At 42.8% G+C, this 23,597-nt stretch overlaps 1 protein-coding gene across 2 annotated transcripts in view; it reads left to right on the forward strand.

Annotated features, from left to right (window-relative positions):
• Positions 1–23,597, forward strand: part of Skap1 (src kinase associated phosphoprotein 1) — a 269,213-nt gene that overhangs the window by 191,901 nt on the left and 53,715 nt on the right. For both annotated transcript variants that reach the window (XM_013008862.1, XM_013008863.1), the window contains exons 5-7: positions 15,607–15,684; positions 16,587–16,670; positions 19,835–19,959. In XM_013008862.1, coding sequence (XP_012864316.1) covers positions 15,607–15,684; positions 16,587–16,670; positions 19,835–19,959 — 287 coding nt within the window. The remainder of the gene's footprint in view (positions 1–15,606; positions 15,685–16,586; positions 16,671–19,834; positions 19,960–23,597) is intronic.

Below are 23,597 nucleotides of genomic sequence, written 5' to 3' on the forward strand. Positions count from 1 at the left end.
GTGCCCAGTGGATATTATATATATATATATATATATATATATATATATATATATATATATATAATATATTTTTTAAAGCATCACTGATGACCTTCCCTGGAAAGACTCTGTAAACTCTTTCTTCTCACCCCATTGTTGGTGTGGGCTGTTCTTTTGGGACTAGGCAGAGAGATCGATGAAATAGGAACAGGACAGTGGGCACAAAATGCCATCTCTACTAATTATTTATTTTTCTTTTCCAAAGTGGCAAGGAATTGCTAGAATTTCATACTTCATTGTATATACAAATTGAGGTCCTGAGGGCACGTATCCTTCATGTGAACAGCTCTGCCCGTTACAAGAGAGAACTAAGTAACAATAAAACCCTCGGGGATGTCATTTAATATTTCCAGCATTTCACAGGAGCTTCCGACGCCCAGGTCTTCAAGGGGAAAGCTGATTTATCCCTTCAGTCATTAGACAATGTAAAGGTGAGGTCAGGTGGAGGCATCCTTCATCCCTTCCCCTGGTGATCACCCGTCCCTTGGGCAAGGAGGAATCAAAGCATTTCAAGTGGGGGAGGTCGCCATAAGCAGGGAGAGCGCACAACCTTCTGCCTCCACTGGTTGGTCTGATGCCCATATATCTTCATAGTGCCTCTGTTTGCACTTGAAAAATTACATGCAGTTGGTTTTGCTTCTCCTTCCCTTCCTACGCTTAAAACACGATTTCCACCTTCCTCCCACCCCAGTCGAAAGTGTAATTTATGTCCAGACTAATGATGATGTGTTTCTGATTATTTTTTAAAAAAGACAAAAACCCTTTCATTTAAATGCAGGACAACAGGTGTCTTGTTTTATGGCCTTGTACCTTTTCAACCCTATAAATTAAAATCATGTCTGGTGCTCTCTCTCTCTCTCTCTCTCTCTCTCTCTCTCTCTCTCTCTCTCTCTCTCAGCTGATCTGAAGTTGTCTTTCCAGGACATCCTTGGAATTCTATACTCTCTGTCCCACTGCCTTCCACATGGTAGATTCCAAATAAATTTTCCTCTATTTGATTTGGCTACTAGGAGTACTTTGTCCAGTTCTGGTTATGCCCGGTGATACACTAATATTTTGTAACTTGCAATCCCAGTTGATACCCCTGGGCTTCTGACCTCAAATTTCATAATAGGATTCCATACTTTTTTATTACTTAGGAAATAAAGCAGATCTCAAGTGGAAAGAGAGTACTCCTATTTTTGTAGGTCGCTTTGCAATGTAAGAAAAGCTTAGGCAAATTAGACCGATGGTACAATATTGGAATTGTAAATTACTCTGAAAATGGCATAAAGCCTACAGATTACCAAAAAGATTCTTAAAATGATGCCTAGTTCAAATAGAACTTTAGAACTAATTGTTTTTAATAAAGTTATTTCTCTCTTCTACCTTGATCTTTGGTTTCTGGATTCCTACGCCATCTACTAAAACTTAGGAATTTTCTATAATCACCCATCCAGAATGGACACTGTTATGTAATTATGAAGCTGCCTGGCATTGTGATAAAATAGTTTTAAAACTTCTTTCATTTTTTGAATTATTTTTAGGCAATTTTTGTGTATGTGTGTGTGCTGGTACTGGGGCTTGAACTCAAGGCCTCTTGTTCTTGCCTGGCTTTTGGCTTAGGGCCATAGTTCTTTTTTTAATATATATTTTTTATTGTAAAGATACTGTACAGAGGGGTTACAGTTACATGAGTAAGGTAATGAGTCCATTTCCTATCGAGCATTGTTACCTCCTCCTTTGTTTTTCCCCTACCATCCCTTCCCACCCCACCTCCCCAACTCCTCCTTTCCCCCCCCACAAGTTGTAAAGTTTGTTTTCAACATAGTGTATTGTAAGGTTGTAGTTCTACTACTTGAGCCATACTTCTACCTCTGGCTTTTGGCTAGTTAAATGGAGATAAGAATCCCATGGATTTGCGGGCCAGGACTGGCTTTGAACCATGATTCTCAGATCTCAGCCTCCTGAGTAGCTAGGGTTACAGCCATCAGTGCCTGGCTGGTACTATAGTTTCTTAGGAATCAAATAATGTTATAAACAGGACCCCTTTCCAATCCTGGAGCTGTGCTCTGTAGAAGTGACCCCTTTCGATTCCTGTTAATTCTTTCGTCCAATCCAGCATGGCTCCTCTACCTTACTTTCTTTTTCTTTTTGTCTAAGACTGGGAACTCAAACTCTGTATTTGGCACTTGTGCTCATTGGCTGGCACTGTACCGCCTAAGCCCCACCTCCAACTCCTCCCCCTCTACCCTCTAAGCAATGTGATTATACACGTATTTTTTTGATTTATAGCCCACCCCCAGCCCCAGCCCCACCCCCAGCCCCGCCACCTAGAATTGGCAAATGCCTTGGCTTTTTCACTTGATTCATTTTCTAAGTCACCACCTCTGCTTCTTTCCGAACCTCTGGCTACTATTTTCTTCCTAGTCAAACACATCTGATGACCCAATCAGTTCCTTTCTTTTCTTAGAATATCTCCCTGAGGCTCTCCATTCTCCGGTCCACGCTGAGAGGCTGATCACACTGGAACTCCCTTGTATATTCCTTTTCTTTGTCAGAGTTTCACGTTCTGGATCCAGTGTCACCTTAGCAGATGCACTCATCTTGGTGAAGACCAGCTTCTGGGGACACTCTCAGGAAGGCTCTCTGGGAAGTTCATTTCTAGAGACCACCAGTCTTTTTCTGGAGAGAAGACAGAACTGGGGTTTGAGTTTAACATCTCATGCTTGCTAGGCAGGCACTTGATTCGTTTGAACCATGCCCTCCAGCCCTTCTTTGTTTTAGTTATTTTTCAGGTGAGGTGTCACATTTTTTTGTCCAGCCTTAGACCATGATCCTCCAACCTGTGGCCTCCCATGTAATTGGAATGACAGGCATGTGTCACCGTATTTGACCTGTTGATTGAGATTATTTACATGACTTGAAACCTGCGTGTTACACTTGCCTAGCAGTTTGTGTGTAAGAATGCTCATTTAAATCCTTGTCCCAGAGAATTTGGGAAGTGTTTCATTGATGGCCAGCTCCTACTATGCAGAAGTTTGGTGTTATTCTATTATTGGTGTTATTCTAGTTATTAATACTTTGTGTATAAACTATTTCCCCCCTGATCCAGAAGCTCTCTGAGTCTTCTCTTACCTGTTGTGTTCTGAGACGTTACGGAGGTTACCAAAGTGTAAATCACTTTGTTCATGGGGTAAATGTATGGAAGGGTCTTTCAATCAGAAAACTTAACTTTCATTTTTGAGAAAATTTTATTATTTCTTTGGTTACTTCCTTCCCATTTCATTTGCTTCCTTATTCTTTTTGCCTAATTTAAGATAAAAATTTCCTCAAACTTGTCTTCCAGCTCACTTGTTGATTTTGCGTTTGGGGCTGTCAGGTATTTAATTTACACCTGTCCTTTCCTCTCTCTAATTGTTTCTGCTAAACATCCTCCTTCATTGCTCAATATTTCTTTCTCCCTCTTGGAAGAGGGAGAATGATGGCTTTTTCCCTTTTTAAAAACAAAATTCTCTTTTGCTGTTTCCTTTTACTTCCTTCTGTTACATTGTATATTTTAGTCTTTTCCTTTGTGTTGTAAAACCTATCTGCAAAGTTGGATTGTTACTTCCACACCTGATCATATTTAAAAGTAAGGCACTAAAAAGCAGACTGAACTAGGTGCCCTGTAGCTCACGCCTGTAATACTAACCACTCATGAGGCTGAGATCTGAGGATCATTGTTCAAGGCCAGCCCAAGCAGACAAATCCATGAGATTTTAATCTCAAATTAGCCAGTAAGCAAAAACCCAGAAGTGGAGGTGTGGCTCAAGTGGCAGAACACCAACTTTAAGTGAAAAAGCCAGGGGAGCATGAAGCCCTGATTTCAAACCCTAGTACGTGAGAGAGAGAGAGACAGACAGAGAGACAGACAGACAGACAGAAAGAGAGAGAGACTTCCTGAGGTTATGGGGAGGGTTATTTTGTTATTGTTGTTTTTGTCAGTTGTAGGGCTTGAACTCAGGGCCTGAGTGCTGTCTCTGAGCTTTTGTGTGTGTGTGTGTGTCGGTTGTGGGGCTTGAACTCTGGGCCTGGGCACTGTCCTTCAGCTCTTCAGCTCAAGACCAGCATTCTACCACTTCAGCCACAGCACTACTTCCGGTTTTCTAGTGGTTTATTGGAGATAAGAGTCTCATGGAGTTTCCTGCCCCGGCTGGCTTTGAACCGTGATCCTCAGATCTCAGCCTCCTGAGTAGCTAGGATTAGAGGTGTAAGCCGGCTACGGCACCCAGCTTGAGGTTTATGTTTTAGCTCATCTTCTTTTCAACTGTTTGTAGATTTGGGGTTCAGTTTCTGAAGGCTAGACTTAAGTGTGGCCTCTCTGTCCATGCACGAGAACAACCTATAAACCCTAAACTGCTCCCCAAACATAAAGTATTACTATTATCATGTGAACAGCCTAACTATTCAGTCGAAGCCTGAATTTCATGCTGCCTTTCCTATCTGCTCTGTACCACCTAGGCCATTTGGCAATTACAGTTGGCTTTCCGAAAAGACACTTTAGTTCTTTTTTTTTTCCCCTTGAAAACAAATGAATTCAGAACCAATCTTCCTTAGCCATCCAATATGTGTAGCCTCTTTTGTTCATGAACAACCTTAAGGTAATAAACTGGCATGCCCTTGTGACAGAGACAAACGTTGGAAGGAAATAGGTTTCCATCTCAGACTTCTGAGGTGTTATGCCAAACAATAACAGGGGAAAAATTATTCAGCTAAATGCACCTGACATGCATTGGCATCCAATATGCCACACTCCTCTCCAGGTATTATTACTTATAGACTTGCCTCAGCGATGGGCTGCCTGGAAGAGCCGCTGTGCCTTTGTCACACATACATTTTAGAGACTTTTAAATAATCTTATAGAGCCATACCAGGCTGCGTGTCTTCTAAACTTTGCGATTTCATCCGTCTGTACCAAGAGGCCATGAAGCAAAATGAATGTGCCTTTCAGCTTTACTACAGCCCTAGAAAATGAACCAGTCTACTTAACAATAAATGGTGGTTTGGTTCAAACACACATGACTGGTCTAGTGGAGAAGAAGAGAAAGTTGAGCTTAATGAAGTCCAGGGTCCTTGTCCCTGGGCATGGACAGGAAAGGACGAGTGTTTTATAACTGTTTATTGGAGTCAATGGTAATAAATTCCTCACTTGTGATGCATTAACTTTAATGTTTTCATTACTTGGTGATTTAGATTTTCCTTTTCCACGTAAATCATGTTGTCCCAGTAGCCGAGTGGGTTGAGCGCCTACCTTAATGTTCAATGGGAAAGCAGTGCACTCGCTCTCTCTCTCTCTCAATCTGATAGAAAATGGCTTTGCCTTGTCCTGATTGCTACTTTATAAACAAGTAACAAAGACAGACAGACAGACAGATAGCACAACAAAATGTGGCAAGACCTAGTTTAGGTCCTGGAGGACGCATGTGCGTGGCAATTGTTTCTTTTTCCATTTTTGTTTCTGTTTGCTGGGTGTGGACCCTTCGTTAATGAGTGACTAAGCAAACAGATACTGAGATTTCATGGTTTTTATTTTGCCATTACAGACTTGGTGATTGGGTTGGAAACTATGGGGCCCAAGAAGCATTCCCCTCATTTGTCCCTCTTAATTTTTCCTTACAGAGTTCAGGAAAAGGGCTGGGAAGGTGGCTCAGTGGTAGAGCGCTTGCCTTGCATGCCTGAGGCCCTGGGTTCAACTCCTCAGCACCACATAAGCAAAAAGAAAAAAGCCAGAAGTGGCACTGTGGCTCAAGTGGTAGAGCGCTAGCCTTGAGCTGAAGAGCTGAGGGACAGCGCCCAGGCCCAGAGTTCAGGCCCCACGACCAGAGCCCCCCACACACACACAAAAAAAAAGAGTTCAGGAAAAATAAAAAAGATCTTAAAGCTGGGCACCCGTGACTCATACTTTGTAATCGTAGCTATATCAGGAGACTGAGATCTGATGATCATGGTTCAAAGCCAGCCTGGGCAGGAAAGCTTATGATACTCTCTTATCTCCAATGAACCACCAAAAAGCAAGAAGTGGAGGTATGACTCAGGTGGTAAAACTCCAGCCTTGAGATAAAAACAAAACAAACAGCTAAGGGACAGTACCCAGGCACTGAATTCCAGCTAGTGTGCAAATGAGCGTGCACACACACACACTCCAAAAACTTAACATTGTCATTTGTAATTTTTTTGAGAAATAAAAAGGGGGAGTGATTTCTGCCTGACCATAGCTGACATCATTGTCCTCTCTCAGAGCCAAGTGCTGTACAGACACAATCAGGGCATTGGCTGGGCTTGAGGTTAGGCCGGGGAGTGGCCCTTGTCCAGTAGATGAAACATGTCAGGTCAAAGGCATGTTGTAAGATCACTGCTTCCCCCATCATGTTCTTCCTCCTGGGCTGTAAGAGTTCTCATTAGACCAACCACCCTGAAATACCCCCAGAGAATCGCCATAATTACTTCCTGAGTCTTCTTTTTTATTTTCTGCTTTGTTTGCTTTAAAAGTTTTCTCCGTGCTGTGCTCTGATGATATCTGAATGTCTCTTCCTAGACAGACATGGCGAAGGGAACATTACAATCGTTTGATTCCCTCTTGAAATCTTGCACTTTGGAGAGAAAGTGAAATAGAGACTCTAGAATCATTGCGTTCAGCCCCACATGGCCTCCTGCCATCTTTCAACGCATGGCAAATGCTCAGCCACACTTCAGATGGTTTTCATACAAGTTCCAAATTAGCCAGACTCAGGTCGCTCACACTTGTCATCCTAGCTACTCAGGAAGCCGAGATGTAAGGATCAGGGTTTGAAGCCCAGCCTAGACAGGAAAAGTCCATGAGACTCTTGTATCAAACTGGAAATCGCACTGTGGTTCAAGTGGTAGAGTGCTAACCTTGAACAAAAAAACTCAGGGACAGTGCCCAGGCCCTAACTCCAAGCTCCCCAGTACCAGCACCAAAAGAAAAGATGTAAACTGGCATGTAGAAATGCAGAGAGAAAATATCAGTATTGGAAAACACCATAAGAAGCCAAGGGCACTCAAAGTTTATAGATCAGAAATTACTACCAACAGCTGTTTTCTCAAGAGCAATGGGTTATTCATTGGTTAGGCTGTTCAAATTCCTGTCCAGTCCTTTCTAAACAATCCTTTGACTGTTAATGGCTTCCTCAGACAGAAACCACCCCCTGGTGCTTTCCTGAAGATAAATGAGGTCCTAGGTAAGGAGGGTTGGTCCAGGGTGGACCTAATCAGGCCATGAAATAAGACACAGACATTGTTATCAATTGAAGGTCATGTCATACTTTCCTGTTTTTTCTTTTTTTCTCAAAATCCTCTCCTTCCCTCTTTCTGTCATTCTCAGTACTTCCTGACTTCTTTCTCTTTATTTTGTCTTCTGCTTTCTGCTTTTCTCTTCCCCTTCCCCTTCCCCAGTACTAGGGATTGGACTGAGGAGTGCTCTATTTGAGCCAAGCTTCCCATCCTTCTTGATTGCTTTTGGCTAAATCCTTTCTTTTTTTGTTTGGGTCATTTTGTTTTTGTTTTTGCTTTTGCTTTTTATTTACTTTCTTGTTTCACATGACAAGCCCTAAATATATAATAAATAAATATACAGCAGAATGAAAATGACTACTTTATGGCTTGGTAAAAGTGATTCATCTAGCAAATACTCACCCCCATATTGCCTTCTTAGCTCACAAGTCCCTTTAGGCTACTAATGATTTTAGTTCTATTTCACAAACATTTGCCAGGCACCTACTGCGTATCCCCGGCCCCTGGGGAGAGAAACAAGTATATGCATACCAACCCTCTATAAAAGAGACCAAATTTCCCACTCACAGCCTTAAGAACTTATATAATGAACCCCAAACTCCTTACACCGTCTTGTGCATGTTTCAGAGTAGGATCCTACTAGATCTCAGATCCATTCAACAGCCAATTAAGGGACACCTCAGTGTTTGATGGGTCTTGGCTGTTCACATGATCCAGTTCCTCCTTAGTCTAATTCTTCCCCTTGTTTCCTAAACAGTTGTCATACAAAGACTGGTGCATCCCCCTAGGTACTGGATTCTTTTTTTTCCCCTCCATTTCTTTCTAGGCACCAATGTTTTGGACATTTAATTCTTGCCATGATATCACCTCTGTTCCTATGAATGCAAATCTATATTCACCCTCCTCCCTGATTTCTTCCACCCAGCCCACAGCTACATTCCTTTTCTATTTCCTGCCTAAGCTATCTGGCAACTTTACATGGTCACTAAGGTCTGATGGAAACCCACACAAGGAGACAGGAGTTGAGAGTGGGCTGGGTGCCAATAGCTCATGCCTATAATTGTAGCTACTCAGGAGACTGAGATCTGAGGATTGCAGTTGGAAGCTAGCCTGGGCAGAGGCCAAAGTGAAGACGTGGCTCAAATGGTAGAGAGCCAGCCTTGAATAAAAAAGCCCAGGAAGAGTGTAAGGCCCTACATTCAAGTCTCAGTACTGGCACAAAGAGAGAGAGACAGATAGAGGAGTGAGAAAAGAGTGTCGGAGGAAAGAGAACCTAGATTGTCACATAAAAAGGCTCTGTAGAAAATGGCACTTCATGGGGCTGGGAAGGTGGCTCAGTGGTAGAGTGCTTGCCTTGCATACATAAGGCCTTGGGTTCGATTCCTCAGCACCACATAAGCAGAAAAAGCCGGAAGGGGCACTGTGGCTAGCCTTGAGCTGAAGAGCTGAGGGACAGTGCCCAGACCCTGAGTACAGGCCCCACATTCAACCAAAAAACAAACAAACAAACCAAAAACGGCACTCCATACAGGCAGCCCAGGTAGAAAAGTCCCTTGAGACTCTTATCTCCAATTAACCACTTAAAAACTGGAAGTGGAGCTGTGGCTCCAAGTGGTAGAGCTCTAACCTTGAGCAAAAAAGCTCAGGGACAGTGTCCAGGCCCCATGACACAACAACAACAAAAATAAATGTGATACCAGGAAATGGAGCGGTGGCTTACGTAGTAGAGCATGAGCTTTGACCATAAGAAGCTGAAGGACAATGCCCAGGCCCTGAGTTCAAGCCCCAGGACTGGCCCACACACACAAAAGTGATACCAGCCCCAGATAAAGTTCTTTTCTTTCCCTTTTCTTCATGGGTATGTTTTGTTTTGACTTTGAGAGAGACAGAGACAGACAGACAGACAGACAAAGAGAGTGCATTGTACATTGTATGGGACTGAACCCAGGGCATCTCACATACTAAGTACACAATCTACCACAGGACTACAACTCCATGTTCTCCAGGTTCTCACACTGAGTGGGATAGCAAATAAATAGATTTGAAAGTGACATTTTATCATCCATTTTTTTAAAGATATGCTCTCAAGTGACACACGCATAATGGTGCTCTGCCTCAGGATAAGCTGAGAATCATTGATCCTGAAAGCTTCATGAAGAGACAACTTGTTTTTCCCTTTTCTTAGCTTTTTCCGCTCAAGCCTGATATTCTACCACTTAAGCCACAGCTTCTATTTAGGCTTTTTGTTGGTTAGTTGGAGATAAGAGTCTCCCAGACTTTCTTGCCCAGGCTAGCTTTAAAACTTGATCCTCAGAGCTCAGCCTCCTGAGAAGCTAGGATTACATGCATGGACTCCAGGTGCCTGGCCACCTTGTATTTTTTAACTCCCCTCCTCCTTTTTAGAATTGGGAGGTGATTTGAAGGATGGCTGCCTGGATTGGTAGCAAGAGTCCCACTTTTCACTGTTGCTACTTCCTATAGTGTAGCTGCTGAAGAGACTTGAGGTTGTTTGTGGTTTCATAATGAGAATGGTCCCTAGCAAAATAAAGCCCAAATTAGGTTCCAGACAGGAGACACCAGAGGATCCCTGGCTTTTAGCAATATGTTGGGACCGCCTGGATCTCAGCTTTCTTCCTACCTTTGCACATACCTGCCGACAGCCACATGCTCACCCCACCTATGGGAAACACCCCGGGCTTGGAAAGAACAGTATTTTCTTTTCTTTTCTTTTTTTTTTGGTCCGGTCATGGGGCCTGAACTCTGGGCCTGGGCGCTGTCCCTCAGCTCTTCAGCTCAAGGCTAGTGCTCTACCACTTAAGCCACAGCGCCACCTCCGGCTTTTTTCTTTTTGCTTATGTGGTGCTGAGGAATCAAACCCAGGGCCTCATGCATGCAAGGCAAGTGCACTACCACTGAGCCACCTTCCCAGCCCAAGAACAGTATTTTCAAGGAAATTGTGGTCATATGTCAGCTTTATTTAGTCACTATAGACTGCATCATAAGTAAAATAAGACATAAGTTATCATTATTGTTATTATTGTTATTATTAGTGTGGGGGCAGGTACTGGGGCTTGAACTTAAGACCTCATGCTCTCATTCAGCTTTTTTTACTCACAGCTGGTGGTCTACCATTTAAGCCACACCTCAAAGTGTTGGCCTTGTGGTAAAGGTCCTAAGTTCAATCCCCACACTACAAAGAAAAAAAAGAAGGAGGCAAGGAAGGAAGGAAAAAAAGAAGGAAGGAAGGAAGAACAGTCAATTAATACTCCTAGTGGATCACACCTATGATCCAAACACTCAGAAGACTGAGGGAGGAAGACTGTTAAGTTCCAGGCCAGCCTGGGTTACATAGTGAGACCCTGTCATTAGCTAGTGAATCAGATGGACGGACAGACAGACATAGAGAGATAGCCGGATCTCTCTGCCAGATGTTGTCAGTGTTAGTTTGCTAACCTCAAGTGTGTCATTTCTACCATTCAGTGACATCCTTTAGCTCTAGTTGGGCTTGTTTGGCTTCCCAGCTTCTTACATCACAGTTGGATGAAGGACTTGACTGAGAGTGTGGTGGCCACTCCCTTTCTTTCACTGCTGTTAGTCTTTTTTCTCCATCAACAGTCGCATGCTGTTAACTTAAAGCTAGCTGTTTAACTGGTTTCATAACTTTACATCTTTTAGATCCTAAACCTGTTGGCAATGGCTCAGAATTTTTCTCTTCTCTGTGTTTGTCTAAATTCCTTATCAGTGAAGCACAATGACAGAAAACAAAGCTAAGTAAGTTCAAACACAAGTGGATGATAGCAAGTAGAACCACAGAGTTCTAGAAGCTCTGACCAGTGGGACTAATTGAGGGACACTGACAGCAACTTCCCTGGTAGCATCAGAAGATATGCGACTCTTGCCAGACAAAATGGAGTAACAGTTACTGACTGGTCCTCACAGTTTAAAAAAAAAAAAAGTAATTAAAAAAAAAAAAGCTGCTGGGTGCCAGTGAATGGTTCCTGCCTATAACCCTAGCTACTCAGAAGGCTGAGATCGGAGGATCTCGATTAGAAGCCACCCTGGGCAGGCAAGTCCATGAAACTCTTATCTCCAATTAACTAACAGAAAACCAGAAGTGGTACTGTAGCTCAGAGTGGTTAGAGAGCTAGCCTTGAGCAAAAAAGAAAAACTCAGGGACAGCGCTCAGGCCTGGAGTTTGAGCCTCACTATTAGGTGGGAGTGGGGGGGGGGGGAATTAAACAAAAGATGATGCTCCAAAATTTTAGCAGCTGGGTACTAATTGGCTCAGACCCATAATCCTAGCTACTCAGGAGGCTGAAGTCTGAGGATCTCCGCTAACCCAGGCAGAAGAGTCCATGAGATTCTTTTTTTTTTTTTTTTTTCGGCCGTGGGGCTTGAACTCTGGGCCTGAGCGCTGTCCCTCAGCTCTTCAGCTCAAGGCGAGCGCTCTACCACTTGAGCTATAGCGCCACTTCCAGTTTTCTGGTGGTTTATTGGAGATCAGAGTCTCAAGGTCTCTCCTGCCCGGGCTGGCTTTGAACCGCGATCCTCAGATCTCAGCCTCCTGAGTAGCTAGGATTACAGGCGTGAGCCACCAGCGCCTGGCTCCATGAGATTCTTATCTCCACGTAATCAGCAAAAACCCAGAAGTATAGGTGTGGTTCAAATGGTAGAGCACCAACATTAAGAAAAAAAAGCCAAGTGAAAGCAAGAAACCCTTGAGTTCTAACTCCAATATCAGCACACACACACACACACACACACACACCATAATAAATAAACAAGCATCTTAGATTTTCCTTTTAAGCTGACTTAGCAATGATGGAGCCAAATGTCTGTCAGGGAAGTTGGTGGATGCCTAGTTCATTCGGGCAGGGGCTGCAGCCTTTTGCTAAGGGGAATTCTGCGGCCTCTTGTGCTACCAGCCTGTGCTGTGGTATTGCCAACCGATCCCAGGCCTCCCTTCTCAATGAGTTCAAACACAGCTGGCTCAATAGGCCGTGACTCACTTCAGCTCCAGTGTCGTTTATCTTGACTGCTTTATGGAAATGTATCACATTCTAAAGGGTTCCCATGGTGTGGCTGTGCACAGCTGACTACGAATCATGCGTGGCGCTGAGAGATGGAAACCTTCCCTATCGGGTTTTTACTGCAGAATTGGGTATGGGTGGGATGTGAGGGTTTAGGGGACTCTAGATGAAGAGAGAAGGGATGTCCGAGCATTTCTTTTATCTTCACCAGCCGTGGAGGTTGGGTGCCCATCACTCCTGGGAACTCACGTCTCTCTTGATCTTATCTTTATGGTCTCACAGCCTCCAGCTAAGTGAACCTTTTATATGGGTGATACTGAGAGCTTGAGTTAAGTGTAGTGTGGGAGAGAGATTATGGCACTCACACAATTCTGTTTTGTGCTGGTATAATGTGATACACCCTTAGGTTTATCCAACAGAGAGCTATTTGTTCACAATAAATTGAAAATCTTTGGGGGTTGGGCCTGTCTTTTTTCAGATAAGAGCTTCTTTGAAAAGCTTTTCTTTTTAATTATATACTTAACTAGAAATGGTTTTTGCCTTAAAATAGCAATTTCTACTGTGGTTTGTGGCTCCTTCTTATTTTTTTTAATACCAGCCTGCAATGCATTTACATGCTTCCCATTATGCATTAAGTAGCTCTGTGCAGATCTGTTTGTCTGCTACAAGGTGTGGATTCAAGACTCCCCTGCCTCATCCCTCCTATGGTGTGGCTAATGTTGTAGATCCTCAGTATCACCCGTTCCTGATCTGTAGGAATGTGAGCTGGCACAAGGGTCACAATGGCTTCCCATATTGGTTATGTGGATTTGTCTCATAGATCAGGAAGCTAATGAGACTGAGCTCAGAGTCAACTTAACAACTGTGACTGAACTCACCATAGTGCCTGCACATAGAAAACAGTCAATAGAATAGAGCCTGATTTTATTTGCCTACTTTGTTTTTCCATAGCCATTCCTTATTTTAACTTAGATCTCCTTTTTCCCATAGCATATAAGAAAACCCAAGCAAAATTGTTCACCAAGCCAGGCACCAGTGGCTCACACCTGTAATCCTAGCTACTCAGGAGGCTGAGATCTAAGGATCACAGTTTAAAGCTTGCCTGGAGAAAAAAAGAAAAAGTCCATGACACTCTTATCTTCAGTTAACTACCAAAAAGCCAGAAGTGGAGCTGTGGTTCTAATGGAAGAGCACAAGTCTTGAGAAAGAAAAAAAAAAAAAAAAAAAGCTCAAGGACAGCACCTGACTTTTAAGTCCCCAATACCAGCACAAAGGGGTAAATAAATAAATAAAGAGCTCATTGACATAAATTCCCTCTAATGAGTAAGAAAGCAACAAAATGTCTCCTACTGGCTATGTACAAAAACTCAGCATCTAACGGACAATATTTCCAGCCATATTACTCTTCAGAATCTTGGTCAACAACCATGTAAGAAAATTCAGTATCTCATTCAGTAACCAATTTTAACAGACAGGAGTTTGACTCAAGGAAGGGGGAGAGAAAGTGACAATGGTACTGTCCTCCTGGCCTAGAATTGAGTGACTTGGAGATCAAACATCCCTGCTACATTATGCCTTTTGTTTTCTTGTTTGGTGGCATTCTTGGATTTGGGGGAGTGGGGAGCGGTTGGAGAAAAGCCTCATGCTGATAATGTACTGAAAGTTAAAGGAAATTAAATAAGTGAAGCAGTGGCTGATCTCTACTTCCTCCCCCCTGGGTAATTCAATTCAAGCTCTCTCTCTGATGGCAACTCACAGGGCCTGTCTCCGTCACCCCGCTGGGGCCTAGAGTCTTAACATCTAAATAAAAGTTTCACTCAAGCATTTTTTATGCTTCTGCTAGCAGGATCAGTGAGCTGGTGTGGGCACATTAATGTAATATTCATACTCACAGACTCTCCCCACACATGGAGACGATGTCTTCCCATTTTCATAATTATAGATGTTCCATAAAATGCCATTTAGATTTGCATCTTTAAAAAAAAAGGGAGGGGCGGTAAATTCTAATAGAACGCTTAACATGTCTTTTATGATTCAGACTCTTGGCATCTTTAACCAGAAGCTGTGTCTCCAAGTTTAACAAGATCTTAAGAAAGAAAAATGAAGGGGGTAGGCGGGTAGGGGGTTGTTAAGAAGGAAAAGTAGAAACTGAGAGGATCCTTAGCCCTGTGTCTTTGATTTAAACGTTAGGACTTCTGGGAGCAATTTCAGAGACTATGGGCTTGCCAAAGAGCAGCTCTGCCATTCCTTGTCCTGACGTCACCCAACTTCCCACCACCAAAAAAAAAGAAAAAAAAAAACTGCTCTCATTTCCTTCGGTGGTGGCGGTGGTGGGACAAGTGGTTGGTGGTATGCTGGTTCTGGGACTTGAACTCAGAGCCTGTCCCTCAAAGCTGGTACTCTACTGTCCTTGAGCCACACCTCTACTTTTTGACAGTTCATTCGAGGTAAGAGTCTCACACACACTTTCTTGCTGGGGCTGGTGTCAAATATCTATCCCCAGGTCTCAGCCTCCTGAGTAGCTTGGTTTATAGGCATATGTAAATGGCTAGGCTACCGTTTCTCACAGATGTTTTCAGAGGGATCGGTGAACTACAATAATCCTAGAGGAAAACAAAAACAAAAAAAAAACAGCTTTGCTTTGCTGTGGTTCATTTCTGGAATGCACCCTGAAACTCACCGAGAAGGATTTATGGTGACCACAGAGTTTTGAAACACTCAGTGAAAACAGTCTGTGAAGAAGGACCCACTGGGTAAGGAATTAGGCATAGGCACAATACTAATGAAGGAACAGACTCTTCTGATCTATGGTTTTTAAACTGCTTTAACAAACAAACAGGTGAGTGTATATTTTATGGCCATCTTTGAGGTGACTACATGTATAATGGAGTCTTTCACTCACTGAAGCTTGACCACACTGATAGCTGTTCATCTGACTTCTGATTATCTCAACGGGGCTTTCTAATTTGGAACTGATATCTCCACGAAGTCTTAATTCTCTGGAGTCCTTTTTCTGCCACTCAGCCCATAGTTAGGCTATCTCTCCTTGCCACAAGTTAATGTATATTTAAATCATTTCAAGCAATTTTAGCATTCAATATAATTAGGAAGAAAATTAACTTTTCCCCCCCAATCATAGAGCAATTGTTTTTTTTTATTTTGTGCCGTGATTAAGCAACCACCCTTCTGCACACCACTGTTAATGTGAATTAGCCCAGGTGAAAACTTCATCAGGTTCCAACAAAGTGTATGTTGTTTCTTTTAGGACTAGAAGACATCATAAAAGGTGCTCAAGAGCTTGATAACATCATCAAGCAAGGGTACTTGGAGAAAAGAAACAAAGGTAATTAATTATCAGATCTTCTGATAATCAAAGCAGACAAAGGACAAAGTGATATTCACAAGACAATATGTTGGAAATGAACTGTACAACTTGGAGGGGAGATTGGGGGTGGGGAGTGGAAGAAAAAACGAGGGAGAGGGTAACAATGTTTTATAAGAAATGTACTTGTTACCTTACATATGTAACTGTAGTCCCTCTGCACATCACCTTGACAATAAAATTAAATTTAGAAAAAAAAGCTGGAAATGGAGCTGTGGCTCAAGTGTTAGAGAACTAGTCTTGAGCAAAAAAGCGAAGTAAGAGCATGAGATCCTGAGTTCAAATCCTAGTACTGATACCCAAAAAAGTACTAAATAACATTTATAGAGCGAATGAATGATATTCTTGTCTCAGTGAGAAATTCTTGCCCACAGTATACTTTTATCTCATAGGTAAAGCAGCCCACCTTCAAATTTCAGACGTGCTTATCTCTTGATCTTTCTTGAAGTTGTTCGATTAAAGTGGCTACTGCTAGTGCTAGAATTCCACGTTGCATGTTCAACAAGCAAATTGGCTTAGTACGATAATATCTGAAGTATTATTTCGCTGTACCAAAAGTAGTAGTGAAGAATTGGGCAAGTTCAGAATAAGACTGGAACCGGAAAGTCGTAAAAGAAATTGAGAAGACAGATATGTGAACACAGAGCAGACAACTCTGTTTAGAACTGGACCTTTAACAGAGCTTGTTGCCTGGTCTCTGAGTCAATAGAGTATAACCTGTGGGAGTGCAAGGGAGGGTTTTTACAGTCCATTAACCCAGGAAATAAAACAATAACATACTAGACTGGGTGTTGTTGGCTTTTACGGACTCTTCAGCGATTGTAGTTGCCTGAATTTATGTCTTCTGCTGCTCTTCCGTGTAGATCATAGCTTCTTTGGGTCGGAGTGGCAGAAGCGATGGTGTGTGATCTGCAGAGGCTTCTTCTTCTACTATGCTAATGAGAAAAGTAAGTGTTCTGCATTTGGACAGCAGCATTCCACTCCTACACATGCTCCAGCCCCGCAGCTGTTGATAGCAGGCCTTAACTAACACCACACAGGATTTGCTTAGGAAAGAAATCAGTGGGTGAATGACCACCGGTGGCTTACACCTGCAATCGTAGCTACTCAGGCACCTGAGATCTGAGGATTGAGGTTCAAAGCCAGCCCAGCAGGAAAGTCTGTGACACTCTTACCTCCAGTGAACCACCCAAAAGGCCAGAAGTAGAGATGTGGCTCCAAGTGGTACAGCACTAACATTTGAGCACAAAAGCTCAGGGACAATGCCCAGGCCCTGAGTTCAAGTCCCAGGACTGGCATAAAAACAAATAAATAGGAATATCTTACCCAGTACCAAAGACACTCAAACCAATTTAGAAAGTAATGTCCCTTCAAACACTAGGTATGAGCCAGGTACCGGTGGCTTACACCTGTAATCTGAGGATCACAGTTCAAAGCTAGCCCAGGCAGGAAAGTCTGTGAGACTCTTATCTCCAAATAGCCACCAGAAACCCAGAAGTGGCACTGTGGCTCAAAATGGTAGAGCACTAGTAGCCTTGAGCAAAAAGAACTCAGAGATAGTGCCCAGGCCCTGAGTTCAAGTCCCACAACATACAAACAAAACAAAATACTAGATGTGGTCACTACGTCAAAGGATTGTCTCTAAGAATGTTATTAACATAACATCACTGATAATGCTATAAATGTTGAATATGTGGACAAAATTGGCCCTTAGCTGTGTGGCAGTTCCCTCCCTCTCCCTCTAGTGGCGGACCACTGGATTACTGAGAACCTGTCCCAACTAGGGGTAAAGTGGGGAACCCTACTTAGAACTGATACCCACATCCTTTAAAAATGGAGCAATTCAGCATCTGGGTCCTTCGAACCTTCACCCCACTCCCAAATACAGAACGCATTCCTTTGAACTCTCTAGGCATACAAGCTAGCCTCTTGTTATTGCCTTCAAACTAATATACATTTGGCCCATTGTTGTTGTTAAGGTTAGGATTTCCCTTGCATTTAAATAAATGGCTGACATCTGGAATATAGAGCCAGGTACTAGGCCTGTGTGTGCAGAATCCTTTATACTTACTGTGTAAAAGAGGGAGGAGAGCAAGAGCAAGAGCCTCGGAGACTTTTATTGACCATTTTGCCAGCAGGGTGAAATAAAATCTGGTGACCAAAGAAACAACAAAACATTTTAGTGGCCAGTTAGAGCAAAGAAAGGCACTTCAACAAAAAAGATTCTGGTGTCAAAAAGCACTACTCCATGGCTCCCTTCTTGCCTGTTATTTCTTATTGTGCCCAGGATGTTTGCTTAGCCAGTGCACGGTTTGTATGTTTCTTTAGCTCAACCAGGTAAAAACAGAGCCTTCCCTTCCCTTTTCTTTTAATTATGTCATTTCCTTGCTAGCCTTATCATTATCATCAAAAAGTGGCTACCAAAGGTATAGCTGGGCTGGGAAGGTAGCTCAGTGGTAGAGTGCTTGCCTTGCATACGTGAGGCCCTGGGTTCAATTCCTATGCATCACGTAAGCAGAAAAAGCCAGACATGGCGCTGTGGCTCAAGTGGTAGAGCATTAGCCTTGAGCTGAAGAGCTGAGGGACAGTGCCCAGGCCCAGAGTTCAGGCCCCACAACTGACAAAAAAAAAAAGGTATAGCTATTTAAGAGTATCATCCTAGCTACTTGAGTAGCGATTGGGGGAATCATGGTTCAGAGCCAGCCTGGGGAAAAAAAAAAATTCAAGACCCCCATCTCAACTAATGGCTAGGCACAGTGGTGTGTGTTTATCATCCCAGTAACACAGGAAAACACAAATAGGAGGATAGCATCCACGCCAACTTGAGCATAAAGGGAAACCCAAACTCAAAAAATAACCATCACAAAAAGGACTGATACAATGGTTCAAGTGGTGAAGTGACTTCCTAGCTAGCTTAAGGCCCTGACATATATATATATATATATACATACATACACATATATATATATACATATATATATTCCATTAAAAGTAATGGACATCAAATCTGTATAAAACATATATACATATATATATATATATATATATATGTATATGTATGGGTAAGTAATGGATCACTTGCCTAGCATGTATGAGGTCATAAGTTCGAGCACCAGCGCCTTATACAAAAAAATATCTGTTAGGCAATTCATTTCACATGATACGGGGCACAAGTATCACCCACACACTGTGGTTGCTGTCCTCTTTGTGTTCTGCCTGAACTATACAGCACAAACACAAAATTTGGGGGTGAGAGAGATTAGAACCATGCCCACGGAGCTCGTTTGCTTTTATTATTTTTTGAAGGGTTTTCTGTTTTGTTTTGTTTTGATGCCTGGACCTGGCCTCAATCCTCCCTTCTCTGCTTCCTGGGATTACAGGCATGAACCCATCAATGGACACAGAAATCCTTCGGCGTCAACTTCTCACTTCCTGTTTCTAATATTGTCTGTTTTAGAAAGGAATGAAATCTAAAGGAATCTTTCCTTTCCTTGATTTCGGGTCTTTTTTCCTTTGGTTTCCTTCCTCATCATCACCAACAGTGCTCTGTGGCTTCACAATTCGACCTCTTGACAAGAAGACAGAATATAGTTTTAATTATTCTCTTCCTCGCTATCAATTCTCACCTGGCCAGCAGAAGGAGGGAGGGGCAGAGGAGCAGCTAAGCCCAAATACATATAGGGTAGGAGAGGAGATTCCCAGGACCCTATAATACAAGCCCACCACACACACACACACCATGCTGCTGCTCCTCCACACTAAATCAGCTGCACCAACCCTCAAAGTAACATTCCAACTCCGTAATAGTCTTCGAGAGCCTTCCATTGCCAGCTACTCTCCAGGCTGTCATAATTCCTTCTTTCTGTTATTCTAGATCTCTTAACATTCTAATAGATTCTCTGTCTCTGTTGCACTCTTTTGGTCAAATAACCTTGTGTGTTGCATTTCCCTAGCTTGACAGGGATAGCTGCCTAGCAGTGGCAGTAACCTCTTCCTGAGTTTCTAGAACAATCTCTCCCTAAACTATGTGATTCTTCTGGGATATAACCGCTGTTTCTCTGAGTCTTCATTTTTACGTACCGGGGATACAGGGAGCTTTCCTCTCTTGCAGGCAAGCAGCCCAAAGGGACCTTTCTCATTAAGGGCTACAGTGTTCGAATGGCCCCTCACCTGCGAAGAGACTCCAAGAAAGAATCCTGCTTTGAACTCACCTCTCAGGATAGGCGCAGCTATGAGGTAGGGTAAACTGAGGAGCTGGTGAGCACCAGTAGTGCCTTTCCCTGTGGCCTGTGAGCCATGATGGCTGTGTTGGGCTCTATCCTGTTACCTGCTCACTTCTCACCAGTGCCAACCCTCTTTCTTACCCTGCTTTTTGTTTTGTGCTTCTCCTCTGTGGTTGTGTTCGTCCTAGTCTCTGCCTTTGCTTGGCTTCCAGCTCTTCCTTCCCTTCCCCATCTAGCCTCCTAGGTGACATGCTTGCTTATTGCAGTACGCAACCCAATTCCCTAACTGGCATTTGTCTGTAATGACATACCTGTATTTCCCATTCTCTTTTTCTTTCAACTGATTGTCTTTACTGCCACGAAATCCAGAAAAAGGGAAATGCAACTCAAGAATGAAAATTCATTTGTTTTCCTGTTCATCTTGCTATCCAAACTAACCTTCCTGTGTCATTGGGTACATGGACGTCTCATTGGAATGTTGGATTTCTAAGGTGTTGATGGTGATGGTTAGTGAACAACAATGATAACTGAGGGACTACAGGAAAAGAAAGATTTATTCCCACCAGGTTCATTTCTGTATATTAGAACCTCTACCTTCTGTATTCACTCACTACTCCTTATAAAATGTTATTAAAGCCAGGCACCAGTGGCTCATGCCTGTAATCCTACCTCCTCAAGAGGCTGAGATCTGAGGACTGTGGTTCAAAACCAGCCCGGGCAGGAAAGTCCGTGAGACTATTATCTCCAACTAACCACCAGAAAACCAGAGATGGCGCTGTGGCTCAAGTGGTAGAGCACTTGCCTTGAGCTGAAGAGCTCAGGGACAGCACCCAGGCCCTGAGGTTCAAGCCCCATGACTGACAACAACTACAACAACAACAAAAAGTAATTTAAATGAGTTAAAAATATAATTATGGCGATATAGTGATTTTTCACCCAAAATGTATTTTAGCTATATGTATATGTTATTTCCTACTTGTCAGTAATTTGTGTTTTATCACAGCTTCACTAAAATAGTGTAATAAAACTTTAGATAACTTATGAAAAAGAAAAAAATGTTAAAATTCAATTAGCGATGTAAGAAATCCCTTGACTCAGATTTGTCTCAGAATTAACTTTTTTTATTTCTACTGTATCTTACCTCCTAACTTGATAATAATAGTTATAATAATAAATTAGGTCTTCATTGTGCAATTGAACAAATTTTTTTAATTTAAACTAAAACTTTTCTTGAGAATCCTCAAGAATTTTTGGAATACAAATGTATTCACTGAATATACTTCTAAGTTTTCTGTGTGTGTGTGCACGCGCGCATGCATGTTTGTGTGTGTATGAGTGTGTGTGTATGTGTATGCCAGTCCTGGGATTTGAACTCATGGCTGGATATTGTCCCTAAGCTTTTTTTTTTCCTCAAGGCTAATACTACCAATTGTACCACAGCTCCATTTGCAACTCCTTTAGGTGGTTAATCAGAGATAAGAGTCTCATGGAATTTCCTGCTCAGGCTGGCTTTGAACTGTGATTCTCAGATCTCAGCCTCCTGAGTAGCTAGGGTTACAAACATGAACCACTGGAACCCAGCCTCTAAGTTATGTTATTACTAAACGCTAATGATATTGCATCCAGACAGAAGTTTGGAAGAAAAGTCCAAACCAATATCCCTAGAGGCTTTTAATAGGAACGTGTTTTGTTATTGTTGTTTTTTGTCGGTTGTGGGGCTTGAACTCTGGGCCTAGGTGCTGTCCCTCAGCTCTTCAGCTCAAGGCAAGCAACCTACCACTTGAGCACGGCACTACTTCTGGTTTTCTGGTGATTTTAATGGAGATAAGTGTCTCACGGCCTTTCCTGCCTCAGCTGACTTTGAATCTCCTGTGGAGCTAGGATTACAGGTGTGAGCCATCAGCTCCCAGCTTTAGAAATGTGTTTTTAAGAAACTAAGAATGACTGTCTCTATGACTGTAAGTACTATGCAGGAATTTAAATTTCTCATCCTAACAACCATACAATTAAAATGTCTTTCAGGAACAATTATTTCAAGTTGATTCATTAAAAAAACAAACAAACAAGAGCCAGGTGCTGGTGGCTCACACTTGTAATCTCAGCTACTCAGGAGGTTGAGATCTGAGGATCACAGTTCAAAGCCAGCCTGGGCAGGAAAGGCTATGAGACTCTTATCTCCAGTAAAACACTCAGAATACCAGACGTGGCACTGTGGTTCAAGTGGTAGAGTTCTAGCCTTGAGCTGAAGAGCTGAGGGACAGAGCCCAGGCCCAGAGTTCAAGCCCCACGACGAACAAAGAAAAAAAAATAGGAAGGGATTGATGCTTGACTGGTTCGTTTTGTGAATCAGAATGTGGTTTATTTACTTCTTTGTTTAGTCCATTGAATTCACATCATTACTTTGGTCTGTGGATTGAATCTTTCCCTTCCTACTTATTCCCACAGTCATGACAATAGCTAAATCCCTATCTCTTCACCCACAGGACTAGTTAAACAGTTGGTCTTCTGTCTAGAGAGTTCCCTATTTCAGTCCCTCCTACCCACAGCCACTGAAAGAACCTCCTACTCTCTTAGCTAAAACTGAGTGTAGCTTCCTGCCACCCACATTGCACGTCTGAACTCCTAGTACTCAGGGACCTTTTCTCAGCTCTCTGCTCTGGCTCTCAACTCTCTTTCCATTGGTGACTGACTGTTCTCTAGTCAAGCTGACCTGCCCACGTGTGGTGTCATTGCTCCTGATACTTTGAGCAGCAGATCCACTTCTGGTTTTCTGGTAGTTAATTGGAAATAAGAGTCTTATGAACTTTCCTGCCTGAGCTGGCTTTTAACTGCAGTCCTCAGATCTGAGCCTCCTGAGTAGCTAGGATTGCAGGCATGAGCCACCAGCACCTGGCTTCCACCAACTTTTTTTTTTTTTTTTTGTAGGTTGTGGGACTTGAACTCTGGGCCTGGGCGCTGTCCCTCAGCTCTTCAGCTCAAGGCGAGCGCTCTACCACTTGAGCTACAGCGCCACTTCCGGTTTTCTGGTGGTTTATTGGAGATAGGAGTCTCACGGTCTCTCCTGCCCGGGCTGGCTTTGAACCGCGATCCTCAGATCTCAGCCTCCTGAGTAGCTAGGATTACAGGCGTGAGCCACCAGCGCCCGGCTAACTTTTTTTTTTTTTTAATTACCTCAATAAGCCTCCCTGACCTACTCCAGGCGTCACTAAATGCTGCCTGCCGAGTGCTTGTCTAGAAGGTTCCATCCTCAGCACTGAATTTTTTCTAATAAACCACTCTTATTATCCAATGCACCTGCTTTGCAGTGTTTCCATCTTTTGCTACATGTTGCTTTGCTATATGTCCCTCTAAACTTTTCTCAAATATATCCCTGAGGAAGAAATAATCAAATGAATCAATGTGTATGCACATAAATTTCTACACTTAAAGAACTGTCATCTTGAGGCTTGGAAGGTGGCTCAGTGGTAGATTTCTTGCCTTTCATTCATGAGGCCCTGGGTTCGATTCCTCAGCACCACATAAGCAGAAAAAACCGGAAGTGGTACTGGTGCTCAAGTAGTAGATCACTAGCTCTGAGCCGAAGAGCTGACCAACAACAACAATAAAAAAAAAAAAAAACTGTCATCTCCAAGTGTGTGAAATTGCTGAAAG

Source organism: Dipodomys ordii, unplaced genomic scaffold (assembly GCF_000151885.1).
Source record: "Dipodomys ordii isolate 6190 unplaced genomic scaffold, Dord_2.0 Scaffold7, whole genome shotgun sequence".
Classification (NCBI taxonomy): Eukaryota; Metazoa; Chordata; class Mammalia; order Rodentia; family Heteromyidae; genus Dipodomys; species Dipodomys ordii.